The sequence below is a fragment of the Perognathus longimembris genome, chromosome 6 (genome assembly GCF_023159225.1).
Source record: "Perognathus longimembris pacificus isolate PPM17 chromosome 6, ASM2315922v1, whole genome shotgun sequence".
Classification (NCBI taxonomy): domain Eukaryota; kingdom Metazoa; phylum Chordata; class Mammalia; order Rodentia; family Heteromyidae; genus Perognathus; species Perognathus longimembris.
This window is the reverse complement of record NC_063166.1, coordinates 64980831-65000407: the sequence shown is the minus strand read 5'-3', so window position 1 is coordinate 65000407 and position 19577 is coordinate 64980831. Positions and strand designations below refer to the sequence as shown.

Sequence of the window (19577 nt, the reverse complement as noted above, 5' to 3'; positions counted from 1 at the left end):
GCCTAAAATCCTAGCAATTCAGGAGGTTGAGATCTGAGGATCACAGTTCTAAGCCAGCCCTGAGCAGGAAAGTCCATGAGACTCTTATTTACGATTAATCACACACACACACACACACACACACACACACACACACACAATGGTAACTATTACAAATATTGAGAATCAAAAGCAGAAGATAATGTATCAGGATAACCCACAACCAGCCAGAGGAAGCATGGGAGGACCAGCCAGGCATCAGCTCACCTTCCTGTCCTCTCCCTGCCTAGGTGTCAGAGTCACCAAGGTGGACTGGCAGCGGTCTGGGAATGGTGCTGCCCATCACACCCAAGAGTACCCTTGCCCAGAGCTGGTGGTTCGCAGGGGCCAGCTGTTCAAACTCACACTGGATTTGAGTGGAGACCTGGACAGTGAGGAGGCCCTCATCTTCACAGTGCAGACAGGTAACTGGGTTCGCCAGCACCCCCTGCAGGTGGGCAGTAGGAGAACTATGTCTTGAGATCTAAGACCCAGGCTTAAAGGAAAGCCAACCTCTTTAGGTGGGCTGAGTCGAGAACCCTGAAGGCATCTGATAATAGGAATCCATGACTCTGGAGCTCTTGGAGCCCAAGATCATCTTTGTAAGGGAGATTTTGGGTGCTGTCACTTTCTCCCGGTCCTAGGATGTGGCTGGAGACAGAGCTGACAAGGGCATCATCTGTGTCTCTGGCCTGCTTGTACATGATAAGATCCTTTTCCCCACTGTCCCCCAACATTTCAAGAGCAACAACTGGGCTTCTCCAAAGACGCAAGGTCTCCTGATCCCTTCTCTTCTCTGCCAGGTCCCCAGGCATCCGAGGCTCTCCACACCAAAGCCATGTTCCAGACAGCAGCGCTGGAGGTAGGTGATACCTGGACAGCATCAAAGGGGGAGCAGACAGGGAACACCGTGACCATCAGCTTTGCCAGCCCCCCCAATGCTGTCATCGGCCGCTACCTGCTGAGTGCCAGGCCTTCCTCCCGACGGAAACACAGTGACCGGAAGCTGGGGGAGTTTATTCTCCTGTTCAACCCTTGGTGCCCAGGTAGGAACTGCAAGGGAGGGGCCTGATGGCCAGAGAGGCCCAGTAGTGGTTAAAGCTGAGGTTTTGGAGTCAGACCAGCTCTGCCTAGTTGTTTCCCTCCACTTGGCTCCATTTTCACATCTGAGCTATGGGACCAAGAACAGCCTCACTCTTGGAGATATGGTGGGAAATCACAGAGCTAATGCTGTCAAGTACAAAGTCCATCACAAGGCTTCAGTAGGGGGCAGTCAGGGTCGGTATACTCCTTGCTACTTAAGGAGTATGAGCCTTCTGTTGGCATCGAGGAGGGCCATCCAAAGGGTCAGGACTCCCCAAATCCTCCTTCCTTGGGATAGTAGGGAAAGACCACCCAGGAAGGGTAGAACTTGATGGACTAGCAGTCTGGGTGCTGGCAAACTTCTCCTGTCCCATCCTATCACAGTCAGCCTCCAGGCTCCATCCTGCTGCTGAGCCCTGTTGCAACCCCTTCCCAGGTGGGCATGGCCAGAGCCCCAGCCCAAACCAAGCCTAATGACTGCTTTTTCAGAGGATGATGTGTTCCTGGACTCAGAAGAAGAGAGACAAGAGTACGTGCTCAATGACAGTGGCATCATCTTCCGAGGCGTGGAAAAGCACATTCGAGCCCAGGGCTGGAACTACGGGCAGGTCTCCAGGGGCATAGACCATCAGGGATGGGGATGGGGCATGGGAAAAGTCAATGTGAGTTTTCTTTCCACTCACTACTTCCTGGGAGGAGCCAGATGGGCAGACTCTCGGAACAAACTCACCCACTATCCATCCATCTATCCACTCACCATCCAGTTATCTGCTATTTGCTGTGCCAGCACCTGTGTTGGGCCCTTAGGAAAAGGAAATACTTTGAAGACAATTTGGAAGTCAGTTCTGTGAGGAATGCTAAATCTCTTCATTCAGTGCATCTTAAGCCACAGTGTACCTCAGAATCACACAGAGTGCTCCTTAAAACAGACAAGTGAGCGTCTCCTCTCAGAGTCACTGGGCTGAGCAGATGCAGGGCTAGGCCTGAGAATCCACATTTTAATGAGTTTCCAGTGGTGCGGATCACTGGGGCCTGGAACTAGATTTTGAGAGTCATTATACTTTGAGGACCCACAGATGCAGAGGGCTGGCTGTCACTTTGATGCTAGCTATAACAGATTGAGGAAAATGAGGGTAGGAGAGATGGAAGCAAAGAAGGCCCCAGAAGAAAGTGAAGGACCCACACACACTTGGGGACCCTGGGGATTGTGGGAGGTTTCCCAGTAATATAGGGTTGGGACTCCAAAGTTGGGCAAAGCCTAGACAGGGTGGAGGAAGGTTAGATGGTGCAACTCCAGGTGGCAGGGAAGTGAGTTCTGGGTTCCAGGAGGAAGCTGGGAGAAGCATGTTAAGGACTTGACCCGTCTCTAGCTGGAAAATCTGCCACTGCCCACAAGTTGGAGGTAGAAAGCATTTGGAGCTCAGGGACTGGGCACAGATGATACGCAGAGACACTGAGATTCCATCTAAGGGCTTACCACTACTCAGCTCCCACTTCCTGTTGCCACGGAGACAAGTGAGCACAAAAGCAACAGCCCTTCCCCCTTTTCAGAGGGATAAAGACCCATAAATCTAATGTTTAAAATTTTCTCCCAGTTTTTAAGTTTTGTCAACTATTCCAAATGTACTTGACTAAAAATATCACGTAGGGCAAAAGGGCCTATCAGTGAGGTGGGTATGACTCAAGAACCACAGGGTTTTGTGGCTTTGATGTGGGTAGTGGGAAGGTCATGTGGGGGATTATTGAGAAGGTGATGGGCATGGTCAAGGTTAAGGATTTCTGGTGGTTAGGGGGGTTCTGTGTTGTACATAGGAAGTGAGTTAGGGCAAGTTGCCCTGCCTACACCCACATGATTGACCACATGGGCTGCATGAGGAGGGCCTGGGATTACAAGGGAGGCTGACCAGGTGGGCTGTGTGAGGGTCTGGAATTACGGCAAAGGCTTCAGCCTCTGAGCATGGCCTCTCTGGGAGCAGTTTGAAGAGGACATCCTGGATATCTGCCTCTCCATCTTGGACCGAAGCCCTAGTCACCAGAATGACCCAGCCACTGATGTGTCCCAGCGCCATGACCCTGTCTATGTCACCAGGATCATCAGTGCTATGGTGAGGACCCCCAGACCAATCCCATACCTATAACTGGAGAAGATTACCCCCTGTCATCCCCGTGTCTTGTTTTACACCCAGCACCCCATTTACAACCTTGTGATGAGACATTGGGGCAGAGCACTGAGAGCAATCCTTGTCTCTGCTCCAGGATGCTTCAACTTGGGCGGGGAGGAGGAGTGAGGTGAATGGCTGCAGATGTCTGGGACTGTCTCAATGACCTTATATCTGAGCCCATTGTTCTGGTTGTTTCCTGCTTGTCTGAGTCTGTTCGAGTTAAACTGTCCAAGATGGCTTCCGCAACCTCCTACATGCCCCTAGACCTACGTGGCTAGAACAGCAGGAACTGGCTAGTCACCATACTTTCTGTTCTTGCAGCCTCTCCACATGGCTAGTGTGGCTTCCTTGTGGCAGACTCATATATAGCAGCTGGTTTCCCCATGCCAGCCACTGTTCCAAGAAAGAGGAAGCAGAAGCTGCCAGCTTTCCAAGCAAAGCTTGGGCTCAGGAAATGCCCAGCAACACTTCCACCATAGTCAGAGGTTTAAGGAATTCCAGGCCAGCTCAGGCTCAAGGGGAGGAGACACAAACCCCACCTCCTTGGAGGAGTGCCCTGCCCACTTGAATTGATCAGCTCAAGGGCCTATCGGGTGTAGGGGTTAAGGCCAGGGGTAGGGAGCTGAGATTCCTAAACTGGTCAAAGCTGTGTTTCTCTTGTTTCATGCCCTTAATTCCTCAAGACCTCAGAGACATGGAGGATAGAGAATTCACAGCGATGACCAGTCCCTCACAGTAAAGCATTATAACCCAGTAGACAGCCATGCAGGCCCCAAGTCCAAGCTGTGAGCTCATGCCTTCCCCACTTAGCTAGCCCGCTAAGTGATCTGGACAAATCTCTTAATCGCTCTTAGCTTCAGTTTTCTCATCTGAAAAGGGAGAGAAGGCTCAGAATAATAGAAGTTATATTGTAGACATAAAACAGGTTAACCTAATGTGCCAACTGTCTTTGCAATCATGATACCACCCAGAATCCCAAATTATAGAATATAGATAGTTCAAAACAGGAAACACCCTGAAATTGTAGATGATTTTAGCAACATACAATGAAAGACAGTTGCAAATTATAAATAGTACCCCCCAAAAAAGTAGTCTAGATTCCTTTGGGGAACTCATGTGTGTGTGTGTGTGTGTGTGTGTGTGTGTGTGTGTGTGTGTGTGTGTGTGTATGTGTGTGTGTGTGTGTGTTTTGAGGATCAAACCCCAGGCCTCAAGAATGCTAACCCCATGATCTACTACTGAGTCACATCCAATATTCAGGCAGTGTAAACTGGCCATACCTCCTTTGCCCAGGTGAACAGCAACAATGATCGGGGCGTGGTACAAGGCCAGTGGCAGGGCAAGTATGGCGGTGGCACCAGCCCCCTGCACTGGCAAGGCAGCGTGGCCATTCTGCAGAAGTGGTTCAAGGGCAGGTACAAGCCGGTCAAATATGGCCAGTGCTGGGTCTTCGCTGGAGTCATGTGCACAGGTACCATCAAAGAGGGCCCCTCTCATCAGCCTGGGCCTGAGCATGTGCTTATTTGCATCTATCTACATATATTTGCATCTGCTGTAATCAGTCTCCATTGACGAGGAAGAAATGGAAGTCTGATGAATGAATAAAGAAACAGGATAACTCTTACCTTTTTAGAGAGTGAGAGGAACTGGGCTTGAACTCAGGACCATACACTGTCCCTTGGCTTTTTTCACTCAAGGCTAAGCACTCTGCTACTTGAGCCGCAGCAGCACTTCCAAGTTTTTGCTCGTTAATTGGAGATAGATGTCTGTTGGATTGGTCAGTCAGGGCTGGCTTTCAATCATGATCCTCAGATCTCAGCTTCCTGACTAGCTGGGATTATAGTTGTGAGTCACTAGTACCAGGCCCTTTATACTTGACGTTTGATCTTTTCTTTTGCAGAAGTCCATCTTCCTCTGCCTCTAGCTCAGTGAGTGGCTTGGATAGGTCTTGAGGCCCCTTAGACTTCGGGTGTCATATGACCCCAAGGTCTTGCCAGCCTCAGAGTCTTTCTGCCCCGGGGTGGGGGGGGGAGGGGAGTGACAGATTCCCTGACAAGATGCACAAAAGATGGAAGTCTTTCTGAGGGCAAGAGTCTTAGCCTTGCCCCTGCCAAAGCAGACAACAAAGACGAAGGAGAAGGAGGAATGGGTAGACCCTCCTGCTGGGGTCTAGGTGCCCCTCTCCAGGCCTGGGCCCCACAGCTGACCTCCCAGCCCTCTGTTCTGAAGTCCTCAGGTGTCTGGGGATTGCAACCCGGGTGGTGTCCAACTTCAACTCAGCCCATGACACCGACAAGAACCTGAGTGTGGACAAGTACGTGGACTCCTTCGGGCGCACCCTAGAGGACCTGACAGAAGACAGCATGTGGTAGGTCCCAGGGCACAGTGACTCTGGGCTAAGGTTAGAGGCTGCCCTGCCCTGCCCTGCCCAGCCCCAAAGGCTCCATTCTCCTTCTTCTCCTCCTATAGACATTTCGTTCTGTATGGGGCTTCTGTCACCACCCAGCTTGGCAGGATCGTCCCTCTTGACTCCAAGTACTTCTCTCTCTTTTTTTTTTTCTGTCTTTTTTTTTTCATGGCTGGGCGCCAGCGGCTCACACCTATAATCCTAGCTACTTAAGAGGCTGAGGTCTGAGAGTCATGGTTTGAAGCCACCACTGACAGGGAAATCCATGAGGTTCTTGTCTCCGTTTTTTGTTTGTTTTTTTAATATGGAAGTAGAGCTGTGGCTTAAATGATTGAGCATCAGCCATGAATGTAAAAGCTAAGGGACAGTACCCAGGCCCTGAATTCAAGCCCCAGTACTATCACGTTATCTCTCTCTCTCTCTGTTTCTCTCTCTCTCTCTCTCTCTCTCTCTCTCTCTCTCTCTCTCACACACACACACACACACACACACACACACACACACACACACACACAGTGTTTTTCCAATGACAGAGACTTCCCTGAGGAGCATTCTGAGGACCTGTATGGGGGCCAAGCAAGTGAGGAGAAGCAAGAGTCGGGTCTTCCTCTGCTGCTTCCTTCCTGTGTGACCTTGGGCTAGTAAATGTCACTTCTTGGTCTCGCATTCTCACTCATGAACACAGGAAGTTGAAAATAAATGGGGAACCCTTTCCCAGGGGTTACCTTACATTTGTCATAGCCCAGAGATACATTGCATTCCTTGAACTCACTAAGCTTTTCTTCTTGCTTCTCAACTTTTGCACCTGCTGTTCCTCCTGCCAGAAACATTGGTCCCTTCACCCCTCCTCTGGCTGACTCTTTTGTACAGTATTTAGATCTCACCTTCAGTGTCATTTACTTAGAGTAAGGCCTCCAGTAGTGAAGATCTAAGCACACAACCCTCCTTTTCTTCACAACATTTATTGTCACTTGCACTTGCTCTGTCTGCTATCTTAACACTGCCTGTCTGTGTCTCTCCCCTTTGTGAGAATGTAGGCTTACCTGCAGGCAAGAATCTGCTGTCTTATTTGCAATGACTTGTCCAGTACCTTAAAAGGAATATGCTCATTATGTACACATGCATGTGCACACACCAACGTGTTCGTGAATGGCAGGTGTTCATCAATATGATTGAGTGACAGCACAGCATTCATGCCAAGTTGAAATCCATCCCCTGGTCTAGGGCAGGGCCTCTCTCCTTTGGGCTTCTACTCACCTGTGGCCACCTGCACCATCTTCTCCACGTGGCAGGAATTTCCATGTCTGGAATGAAAGCTGGTTTGCACGGCGGGACCTGGGTCCCTCTTACAACGGCTGGCAGGTTCTGGACGCCACACCCCAGGAGGAGAGCGAAGGTAGGACTCTGGAGGTGGGTCCCAGAGCCTGCCGTTCCTCCTCCACATTGCTTGCACCCCCGTTTTCCCTCCCAGGTGTGTTCCAGTGCGGCCCAGCCTCTGTCACCGCCATCCGAGAGGGCGACGTGCACCTGGCCCATGACAGCCCCTTCGTGTTCGCGGAGGTCAACGCGGACTACGTCACCTGGCTGTGGCATGAGGACGAGAAGCGGGAGCGGGTCTATTCGGACACCAAAAAGATCGGGAGGTGCATCAGCACCAAGGCTGTGGGCAGCGACTCCCGTGTGGACATCACAGGCCTCTACAAGTACCCCGAAGGTAAGGACCCCAGGGCAGCCTTTACCGATTTCCCCAGGATGGCTAGTGGGCTGCAGGTGGCCCGGGGCTGGATCCTCTCTGGGATGTTATGGTGATGACCACAGCTTGAACCATACCTCCACTTCCTGCTTTTTGGTGGTTAATTAGAGGTAAGAGACTCTTGGATTTTATCTGTCTTGGCTGGCTTTAAACCTCAGATCTCAGCCTCGTGGTGACTGCCCTGAGCGACAGATACTTGGCCCCCATCATTTCCAAGCCAATAAAACTTCCAGTTCAAATTTGATTCAGAGCTCGCCTCCTCCCCTCCCCTGAGCAAAACTACAGCAGTGACTCACCCTCCCCACCCACCCTGAAGTTGCTGGAAGAGGGAACAGATCTGCTCTAGCTGCCTCCACCAGGATGGGGAGTGAGGTCTTGACTGTCTGTCTCCATTGGGGCTTCCCTGTTTGGGTCTCTCTCCCACTCAGATAAACTAAGGCTCCAGTAACACAGGTAAGCAGTGCTCCCTCAGGGAGTGGAACTCCCACTTCCTCCTCCACAGCTAATCCCACGGCTGACCAGCCAGCCCCTTCTTGTTGTCAGCCTAACCCTGATTTTTTCAAGCATCCACATCCCACACATCCTCACAAGCACCATTGGCTCCATCTTTAGGAACTTGGGGTTTGCTTGACAATTAGCAATTGGCAGTTGTGATGGCAGTAAATGACAGTGGTCGGGCCAAGGCCTCCTCTGTCTCATAGATCCCATGCATTAATGGCTGATTGCATCCTAGAACTTAGAACATGGGGTCTTGGGGGATTTTTGTCCTAAGCTTTGGCTAAAGCCTGGAAGACATCAACATCCTAGTTGGGCACAGTGGCTCAAGCCTGTTATCCTATCTAGGCAGATAGTTGGGAATATGGTTTGAAGCCAACCAGGGCAAAAACAAGTTTCTGAGACTCCATCTCACCAATGGCTGAGTACAATGACACATGCCTGTTATCCCCAACTAGAGGAGAGGCACAATTGCTGTGTGTGGTGGCTCAGGCCTGTGATCCCCAGTAACATGGTGGATACAAATAAAAGGATTGCAGTCCAAGCCAGCCTGAGGAGACTCTACTTTGAAAATAACCAACACAAGACAGGATTAGAGTCATGGCTCAAGTGCCAAAGCATCTGCTTGGCATGTAGGAGGTCCTGAGTTCAATCCCCAGTACTGTTGAAAAGAGAAAGAAAGAAAGAAAGGAAGAAAGAAAGAAAGAAAGAAAGAAAGAAAGAAAGAAAGAAAGAAAGAAAGAAAGAAAGAAAGAAAGAAAGAAAGGAAGGAAGGAAGGAAGAAAGAAAGAAAGAAAGAAAGAAAGAAAGAAAGAAAGAAAGAAAGAAAGAAAGAAAGGAAGAAAGGAAGAAAGAAAGAAAGGAAGAAAGGAAGAAAGAAAGAAAGGAAGAAAGAAAGAACGGAAGGAAGGAAGGAAGAAAGAAAGAACGGAAGGAAGGAAGGAAGAAAGAAAGAACGGAAGGAAGGAAGGAAGGAAGGAAGGAAGGAAGGAAGGAAGGAAGGAAGGAAGGAAGTCAACATCCCAGTTCTTACCCAGTGGTGGCATTTTGGGGCTGGGGATATGGCCTAGTGGCAAGAGCGCTTGCCTCGTATACATGAGGCCCTGGGTTCGATTCCCCAGCACCACATATATAGAAAATGGCCAGAAGTGGTGCTGTGGCTCAAGTGGCAGAGTGCTAGCCTTGAGCAAAAGGAAGTCAGGGACGGTGCTCAGGCCCTGAGTCCAAGGCCCAAGACTGGCCAAAAAAAAACAAAAAAAAAAAAAACCAACCCTAGTGGTGGCATTTTTATGTCAAATTTCCTGATGGGCAATTGTTTGTTGGAATGGAGGGCTGGCCGGAGGCAGGGGGAGGGTGCTGCTGCTGACTGTGGTGACGATGCCTGTCCACAGGGTCCCGGAAGGAGCGGCAGGTGTACAGCAAGGCGGTGAAGAAGCTGCTGAGCGTGGAGGCCTGGGGCCGGAGGACCCGCATCCGCAGGGCCGGTGGTCGCGGCCTCTGGCGTGAGGACCTCCTGGAGCCCGCCACCAAGCCCAGCATCGCGGGCAAGTTCAAGGTGCTGGAGCCGCTGGCGCTTGGCCATGACCTGAAGCTGGCACTGTGCTTGGCCAACCTCACCCCCCGGGCGCAGAGGGTCCGAGCGAACCTAAGCGCGGCCACCATCCTGTACACCCGCCGGCCGGTGGCAGAGATCCTGCAGGAATCCCACACCATTAGGCTGGGGCCGCAGGAGGGTAAGAACCAAGAACCGCTTGGCAGGACCTGGAGGCCCAGCCCCTTTGTGGGAGGGTGGAGGGGGTCCCAGTGGGGATGGAGTGTCATTCATGCCAGAAGGAAGGGTGCTTGGCGCTCAAGGCCTTGCCCTTTGTGTCTACAGATGGGAAAACTGGGGGCTTCCAGGGCAAATCATGATCATCCAGTCTACAGTTTTAGGACAATAAAAACCCACAATCACCTGGTAGCAGCCAAATGGCCTGACGCGAGGTGATTTCTAGTCAGCCCCTAAATCATCCCAATTGGTACGCTGGCAGCAGCTCCACAGTGTGCAGTGTGCTAAGAGTGACCTTTCTAAAATCCCAAGCACTCCTGGAGTCCATCTGTTTCCAGACATGCTGCGCCCCACAGCATCCCTCCCTAAGAGCTGTTCACTCAGTGCTGATGTGCGCCGGCCACCCTGAGGACGCTGAGGGAGGGCAGGGCAGGACCCGCAGCCACTCATGTGTCCCCGTGGGGGCTCCATCCTGCCAACAGGGAGAAAACGCATGCCCAAAGTCACAGAGTTGGTGTAACTGACCCAGAATGCACACCCAAGTGGCCCGGTCAAGGGCAGGGAAGGGCACTGGCAGGGGTCCAAGCCCAGACGCTGGGCCTCAGCTGACCCAGCCACTTCACTACAGGCTGTGCAGTGAGGCCGGGTGAAAGGCCATGCTTTGTCTGGATCCCATGCTTTAGGGACAGTTTCCTAAAACCCATTCGCAGAACTTGGGAAGGTTTCTGTATACTTTTAACTAACCTTGTAACATGGTTTTGTGCTAATACATGAAGGATTTTTTTTTCACGATCTTTAAACACATAGCACTTCAAGTATGGTTTACTGAATGGATCTCCTTTTCATAGCTTCTCTTTCCTCTGACTATCTATCTGTGTCTATCTGTGTTTATGAAGAGAGAAAGAAGTATAGATATGTAATACACAATAAGCCCATTTTACTTACATATTTATGACATGCAGTTTTGGCCAAGCATGGGCAAAAACTCAACATAAAATTAAAAAAGGAATTCCGGAACAACGTGTTTGATTACCACACATGCCTGACAGCCCGGCTGATGAAGAGAAGCCTCGCAGGATCATTGGTTGTATTTAAACCACGGTGTGATCTGCTGAGTGTTCTCTGCCCTTAATTCTAGGAAAGTCTGCCTCCCAAAAAGCAAACGATGCCTAAAGAGTGAGGTAAAAGTGAATGTGCTTCATGTAAGTGACAAAGTAAAAAATCTCAGCTTTGTTGTAAGGCAGAAGTTGGGGGGCATTGTGGGAAACATGAACCAAGCATCAGCACTTCAGGGCTGAACTCTGCATCCTGAGCATGGGTGGGTTTTCTTCAGCTGGGTCTCTGTGGATCCATGAGCCTGCAGATACCAGAAGTCTACATTGTGTGTACACACGCACACACAAAGACACACATACACACACACACACAAATCTCTCCTCTCAATCTATGTGTTTCTTCTGTCTCTCCAGCTATCTCTCTCTGTATATATATATATATATTATATTCTCCTCTTTCTATAACTTTTTATTTTTCTATCTGTCTCTCTGCATATATATGTCTCTATCTCTGTCTCTCCATATGTATTTTTATCTGTCTGTATTTACTGCTGACTCTATTCATCTCTATATGTCTTTCTGTATGTCTAGGTAGATAGATAGATAGATAGATAGATAGATAGATAGATATTCTCTCTGCACTATGTATGTATGTCTCCTTTCTTGTACCATCTAAACTCTAAAGATTCCATGAACAAAGTTGAATTGCAGTCACTCCTCTGGCAAGCGCCCCTGGTGAGTTTTGACAGGGAAGAAAACACATGAAGGAGGTGTCACATTTTTTTTTTTAGCTCTTTGTGTCATTTTCTGTCATAAAATCTAAATCACAGAATAACACTTCATAATAAAATATTAATTAACATTCACTTTCCCCTGGCTTTTGGCAATTTTTTTCATATTGAAAGTAATACATATTCATTAAAGATTTCAAGAGCCAAAGAGAAAAATTGCCTGTGATCCTACCACCCACCTCCAAACTGTTAGCAAGTTTTGTTCCAACTTTTAATGCCTGTTTGCTTTTTGAAAAACATAGCTCTTGCTAAATATTGCAGATAGTCACTGGTGCTCCATTCTTCTTGCGTTGTAATTTAAATATTTTATAAGCTCTTTATAGTTACAATGTAATAGATAACTGATGTTTAAGTAAATATATAGTGATTTATTTTTTATCTTTTGAGATGTTACCAGCACATTGCTATTAAAAATAACACTAACATAAACATCTTGCCAGGAAAACAAAACTCCTTTTTTTTTTTTTTTTTTTTTTTTGGTGCCATCAGGCTTGAACTGAGGGCCTAGGCACTGACCCACTCTTTTTCAATTGAAATTAGAACTCTACCACTTGAGCCACAACTCCACTTTCAGGATTTTTTTGGTAGTTCGTTAGAGATAAGAATTTCACACACTTTCCTATCCAGGGTAGCTTTGAACTACAATCCTCAGATCTCAGCCTCCTGAGTAGCTAAGATTACAGGTGTGAGCCACCAGTGCCCTGCAAAAGCTCCTTTTCCTCCTGGATTTTGAATTATTTTGTTAGACTAGATTCACAACAAAGGAATTGTTGAGCCAAATCAGTTATTAAGACATATGATTTATTAAAATAAATAACTTACTTTTCAATAGGCTATATTTTCATTAAGATTTTGTTTGTTTGATGGCACTGGGGTTTGAACTCGGGGTCTATCAGTATAGGTTTACAGGAAAATGGAGAGGAAAGAAGATAAAGTTCCTGTCTTCCCTCTCCACCCTCTCTTCTCTAATTCTTCCATTAGTGGTACAACTGATGAGCCAAAGTCCAAAGCTGACATTAGGTTTCAATCTCAACGTTGTAACTCCTCTGGGTTTTGAACGTGTGTAGCTTGTAGATGCTATCAGAAAGTCACAGAAAACAGTGTAACCACCCTCATAATGTCATCTTCTATGATTTGCCTGGCCTTCCTGCCTCCCTTCCCCCTCCCTCCCTCTCTCTCATCCCCCTTTCTTTCCTCTGTCAGTGCATCTCTAGCCAGCCACTGACCTTTCAACTATCTCCATGGTTTGCCTCGTTGGAATCATATAGTTTGTCACCTTTTCAGGGTGATTTTTTTTCCTCAGCAATATGTACTTATGGTTCTCCTGTGTTTTGTCTCTCCATTGATATCTCATTTTCTTTCACCTCCAGAATAGTAGTCCATTATGTAGACATACCATTTTGTTTTGTTTTTTTCTATTCATCTGGACTGTCTCCAACTTGGGGCAGTTAGAAACCAAGCTACTTTAAATATCTGTGTGAGTCCATTTTGTGAAATACTTTGGGTATCCAGGTGCCTGTGACTCACACCTGTAATCCTAGTTATTCAGGAGGCTGAGATCTGAGGATCATAATTCGAAGTCTCCAGTTAATCATAGAAAAAACCAGAAGTAGTTCAAGTGGTAGAGTGCTACTCTTGAGCAAAAGGGGCTTAGGGACAGCACCCAGAATCACAGTTCAAGACCAAGGAGCTCATAGGCAGAGTGTATGTCTAGCATGTCGAGGTTTTGGATTTGATCCAGAGAGAGACAAAAGCAGACAAAAAGGCAGAAAGGTATTTATCTAACTCACAGTTTTGCAGGCTGAAAACCCAAATAGCATGTCATGGGCTCTGACAAGGGCCCCCGACAAATGATGGGGCATATGTTTGCAGGAAAGACGTGTTAGCCGGAAGAAGGAAGTAGGAGACACTGCTGTCCCATAGTGTCTTTCAAGAGCATATATCCCCTAAGGGATTCCCTGGAGTCCCCAGCTCTGAAAGGTCTCACCATCTCCCAATACTGTCACCATGGGAACCGAGCCTCCAATACATAAACATGCAAACCAAACCATCAGTGTGCTGCATTTTGTGAGGATGTTAAGTTTTCCATTTGTCTGTATAGAGAACGAGGATGTCAATGCCAAGGTCATACAGTAAAAGTAGGCTTCAAAGGACCTGTCAAGCTCTCTTCCATCATGGCTGCCTTCCGTAGTTTCTGTTCTCCAGTGATCCCCCCCAGCACCTGATGCTGTATGCTTTGGATTCTTGCCATTCTCACAAGTGTGTCATTGTGTCTGGTTGTTGTTCTACTTTGTGGTTCCCTAATGAAATATGATGTTGAACATCTTTTCATATGCTTATTTGGCATCTGTATTTCTTCTTGGAAGAAGTATCGAGATCTTTCTGCTCATTTTTTAATTGAATGGTTTGTTTTCTTATTGCCCTGTTTGGGGAAGTCTTTGTATACTTTGAACAATAGTCTTTAATCAGATGTGTCTTCTGTAAATACTGTCTCCCCAAGTCTGGTCTTCTCATTCTCTTTTGCAGGGCAGAGTTTTTAATTTGGGGTGGGGGGGGGCGTGCACACACGTGTGTGTATGTGCACGTGCACAAGCTTGAATTCAGGGCCTAGGAGCTGTCCCTGAGCCTTTTTGCTCAAGGTTAATGTTCTATCACTTGAGCCCCAGCTCCACTTCTGGCTCTTTTGGGTGGTTAATTGGAGACAAGAGTCTCACAGACTTGCCTGCCTGGACTGACTGCCACCAATGCCTGGCTAGAGTTTTTAATTTTAGTAAAATCTTTTTCATCATCTTTTCTCCTTCATCAACCATGCTGTTATATAGTAAAGTGACTGATTTTTATATTAACCCTATATCTTATAGGACCTTGCTATAATCAATAATTTTTGTTTGGTTGTTATCACTATCAGTTCTTTTACATTTCCTACATAGGCAAACAGATTATCATTGAACAGACTTTTTATTTCTTTTTTCCCAATCTTTTATTTCATTCACTTGTCTCTCTCTCTCTCTCTCTCTCTCTCTCTCTCTCTCTCTCTCTGGTCGTTCATGGAGCTTGAACTTATGGCCTGGGTGCTGTCCCTGCTGAGCTTTTTTGCTCAAGGCTAGTGCTCTGTGGCTTTGAGCCACAGCTCCACTTCCAGTTTTCTGATGGTTAATAGAAGATAAGAGTCGGGGCTGGGGATATAGCCTAGTGGCAAGAGTGCCTGCCTCGGATACACGAGGCCCTAGGTTCGATTCCCCAGCACCACATATACAGAAAACGGCCAGAAGCGGCGCTGTGGCTCAAATGGCAGAGTGCTAGCCTTGAGCGGGAAGAAGCCAGGGACAGTGCTCAGGCCCTGAGTCCAAGGCCCAGGACTGGCCAAAAAAAAAAAAAAAAAAAAAAGAAGATAAGAGTCTCATGACTTTCCTGCCCAGGCTGGCTTCAAACCATAATCCTCATATCTCAGCCTCCTGAGTAGCTAGGGTTACAGATGTGAGCCACCAGCACCTAGCTTCCTTCTCTTGTCTTAAAGCACTAGCTAGGAATTCCAACATGAAAAGCAGCAAGAGAGGACAGCCTTACCTTGATCCTGGTCTTGGAGAGAATTTCTAACTTCTTGCCATTAAGTTTGAAGTTTGCTGTAGGTCTTTTGTAGTTGTTCTTTATCAAATCAAATCAAGTTGGCAAAAAATGGAAGCTTAGATCGTTAATTTAAAATACCTTCTCTTCTACATTTGCATTGAATGATACAAATTGTCCTGTAAGATCAGGTATGGTGGCTCACATCTATCATTCTAGCAGGGAAGCAGAGACTGAGAGGGTTACAGCCCAAGGCCAGCTTAGCTGGATACCATTAAGGAGAGTGCCAAGCCCCCACTCCCATCTCTGCTTCCAGAGAAGAAGATCCCGGTGGAAATATCTTACTCTCAGTACAAAGAAGATCTGACAGATGACAAGAAGATCCTGCTGGCCGCCATGTGCTTTGTCAGCAAGGGAGAGAAGCTCCTGGTGGAGAAGGACCTTACCCTGGAGGACTTCATCACCATCAAGGTGACTTCCATCCGCATCCACCATGCTGTTTCCAGCGGAGCTCAGGATGGGTGCCCTTGCCACAGCTTCCTCTGGAGGGTGGAGAGAATGTAAAAGGCTGGGGATGGCTGTGCTAGTGACACTGTCATGGGATAGGTAGAAGCCGGGGACACAAATGATGCTCCACTTTCTGGCAGAGCCAGGCCCCTGGCTTTTGTGGGGTGATGGTAGGGCTCGGGGTGACTCAGTGCTGCTGCTCCCCCCAGGTGCTGGGGCCCGCCGTGGTGGGAGTGGCAGTCGCGGTGGAGGTGACGGTGGTCAACCCCCTCTTGGAGGGAGCGAAGGACTGCGTGCTGATGGTGGAGGGCAGCGGCCTGCTCCAAGGACAGCTCAGCATTGAGTAAGTGTGCTGTGGGGAGGGCCACCAGGAGAGACCACACAGACACGGAGTGCAGCCAATAGAATGTCTTTATTACCAGCCAGAACTACACTGGCCAGCTGGGTGCCCAAAAGTGCATGTTAGGGCCACTTTAATGCAAGAATTTACATCCTTGTTTGCTCAGGGATGGAAATTCCCTAACAGTTCTTTCGTGTAGGTACAAATCAAGCCAGAAGTTACAGAAGCATAAGCTAGACAATGCTGTAAGCAAGCACTGAGTGAGGGCAGCATGACCCGTTTCTATGATTGTCTCTATGATGGTTACCTAGGAACATAAATGGAACGGCAGCTACATATATCTTTAAATGTCAAACTATAAGGAACTAGTCTCACGGGTAGCGGTGCAGCCCTTTCTTTAAGATGGAGTCACCAAAGCAAAACGGAGTTTCAGAGGCGAAGAGTAAACTCTAAAACAGTGAGGTTTGACAAGCCAGTGCCAGCGGTGGGGAGGGGAGGAGAGGGGCTTCCTGCCTCATGGGATGGGCCAGAGAGAAGAAGCTTGAGCGAGGGGTGGACAGGAAAAGCCCACTGCCCATACACATCAGCCTTCACCTTTTAACCATTACCTAGCTACTGAAGTATCCGTTACTCTCTCTCCCTCTTCTGCTCTCTTTAATTCATTCACTCTTTCAGTTTATTCATCTTTGTCTCGTATTTGTTTGGGTTTGGAGGTTTTCTTTGTTTTTTCGAAACAGGGTTTCACTCTGTAGCCCAGGCTGGCCTGGGACCCACCATCCTCCTACCTCAGCCTTCCAAGTCCGGGGATTGCAAGAGTGTGTCACCCCCAACTTCATTTACTCTTATCACATTTTTCATTCCCTTACTCTTTCACCTAGTCATTCCTTTACTCAACTCAGTTTTGATTGGTTCATTCATCCACTCATTCTTATGTTTACATTTATAAAAGCATGGGCTATGTTAAGATACTGTTGTACATATATGACATGCACTTCGATCACATTCGCCCCATCACCCACTTTTGTCCCCCTTGCCCTCATCCCTGGTCTTCCACACATACTCATTCCTTATTTCTCATGCTTTTATTAGCGTTGACAAATGGTGCCAGGCGTTTTCATTCTGGCAGGCCCGTATCTTCACACAGTGTTCCTCGATGGGACTCACCCCTCCAATACTCTCTCCCACCCCCTTCACCTCCATGCTTCTTTAACTCACTCATTTATTCATTCCTTCATGCACTCATTCACTCTCTCACACGTTCCAGTCATTCACTTACTCATTTCCATTATCCGCTTTCTGCTCATGCACTCCTTGGGCATTCCAAGCCACATGTTGACCCTTCCTCCGAGAAGCATATGGTTTGGGCAAACAGGGGACCCCTAAAGTCCAGAGGATATGAGATAGCGCTCGAATGAGAGTGAGGTGGGGACAGAGGGGTGAGGCTGGAAACATGATGACATGTGGATGGTAAGTCACAATGTGACCTTGGACTTGAGAGTCCCTGGGGAGCCATGGACTCGCCAACCAGACTCAGGAGAGAGGACTAACGCCCCATCTTTCCCCCTGCTCTTGTCTCCAGTGTGCCCATCCTGGAGCCCCAGGAGAGAGCCTTGGTCCAGTTCAACATCACCCCCTCCAAGAGTGGCCCAAGGCAGCTGCAGGCAGACCTCATCAGCCCCCACTTCCCAGACATCAAGGGCTTTGTGATCGTCCAGGTGGCCACAGCCAAGTGATGGGCCACACAGGACTCAGGGGAGGATGTGGCCCCCTTGTCCTCCTGCCCATCTCTTTGTATCTCCCGTGTGGGAGACAGAAGCCCTGGGTTGGTCCTGCTTCAGTCTCTACTCCGTAAGTTTAGGCAAGTCCTTTTCCTATTGGGCCTCAGTTTCCCCATCTGTGAAATGAGGTGTTGGACTCAGTTACCCTTACCCTTCTGGACAAATGGCTGATATAGGAACATAGAGATCCTCTGTTTTTCTTCTCACCAGCCAGGAGGCTGGCACACTAAGCATCCCAGGAGCCTTGGTCCTTCCACTTTTGCCCCCTCTGGCCAGCTCACCTCTCCTCACTTCCTTCCCAGCTCTTCAAGTGCCCCACCCCTCCCCCAGGCCTGACTGATAACCCAAATGTCAGCACTGGGACTGGAACAACCCCATGCACTCCAGGACAGAAAAAGAGAGGCCTGCCAAGGCCACAGGCAGACTCAGAGGCCTGCCATTCATCTCATCCCACCGCTACCCTAAGGCTATGTTTCAGTGTACTCTTAAGCTGGAGATACAATCACTGCATCTGAGAGACTTTGGCTGCTTGAAAACAGCTGACAAAGGGCTGGGGATATGGCCTAGTGGCAAGAGTGCCTGCCTCGGATACATGAGGCCCTAGGTTCGATTCCCCCAGCACCACATATACAGAAAACGGCCAGAAGCGGCGCTGTGGCTCAAGTGGCAGAGTGCTAGCCTTGAGCAGGAAGAAGCCAGGGACAGTGCTCAGGCCCTGAGTCCAAGGCCCAGGACTGGCCAAAAAAAAGAAAAAAGAAAACAGCTGACAAGGACCAAGGAGGGACACCAGACTGGACTATATTGTCCTAAAACCAACAGTCCCAACTCTGATCTGCCCCAGCTAACGCCAGCATGTCTTTCATTGGAGAGCAGAACAACACTGACTTTTGCAAAACATCTCCAGCAGGCTGCGCTCTGACAATCATGAGCTTGGATTCAAATCAGGACCCTGGGATAAAGACCACAGCAGCCACCAGCAGCCTTGAAAATGACCGTACTAGATAGGCAGTGCAGCTCTGTAATTTTCTATGCAATCAAGGAATTAGAACTTCTATTAATAATTTAAGAGATCTGGATCACAGCAACCAAACAAGCAATACCAATTCAGAAGAGAATGATCGCTGTACAGGGCCTTTGCTGAGAGGGAGTTGGCAAAGATGTGGACAAGTAGGTGAGAGACGATCTTTGTGGTCCCTTGTACGGGCATATCTCCAGAGATTCCAGAATGGGGGGTGTGTGGCCCTTGCGCTGCCTTGGCTCCAGGACATCTGCCCCACCCCACCCCATGTTCCAAAAACTTAGGCTTTTGGTCTGCCCAGATAACAAGGGCAACTGTAGGTCCATGGCAGGCAGACATTTCCTTGGTGATGGAGTCAACAGGCCTTGAACCACTAACAAAGGGGAGCCTCCAGCAGGCAGCTCCTGGCGTGGCTCCCAGACTCCCCACTCTTCTAGCACATGCCCTTCTTCCTCAAGCTCACCTGCTCTGGCTGATTTTTCCAAGCCAATTCTGAGGTAGATGCATCCGGGTGTCAGCCTCAAAGGACCCCATAAGCAGCTCCAGTGATGAAACTCTATGAGGGTGTGTGAGTGTGTGTGTGAGTGTGTGTGTGTGTGTAAGGAAAGTAGCTAAAGATGACAAGGGCCACCTGTCAGGTAGCTGTTTCCTACCTGTGGCACCTCTCAGCTGAGCCAAAGTAACACTTTAAGGAGAACAAACTGGCCCCACAGGTTAGTCCAGCCTGGCTGAAAGCAGCAGCCAACTCAGCAGCCAATGAGAGGGCACTGGCTGAGGGTAGGAAAAGACAGCGGACAGCCCAGAAGCCTAGCATTGGAAGAATTGTGTAGGCTCAGAT

The 19577-nt window shown here is 48.6% G+C and overlaps 1 protein-coding gene across 1 annotated transcript; it reads left to right on the top strand.

Annotated features, from left to right (window-relative positions):
- The first annotated feature begins 273 nt into the window (after window positions 1-273).
- Tgm6 (transglutaminase 6) lies at window positions 274-17676 on the top strand. Its single transcript, XM_048347434.1, has 12 exons — window positions 274-443; window positions 822-1064; window positions 1591-1709; window positions 3078-3206; window positions 4557-4734; window positions 5493-5631; window positions 6963-7066; window positions 7142-7384; window positions 9310-9651; window positions 15413-15567; window positions 15813-15946; window positions 17523-17676. Exons 2-12 carry the CDS (start codon window positions 857-859, stop codon window positions 17674-17676), a joined length of 1905 nt encoding a protein of 634 aa, XP_048203391.1. The 5' UTR covers window positions 274-443; window positions 822-856.
- Window positions 17677-19577: the final 1901 nt, after the last annotated feature.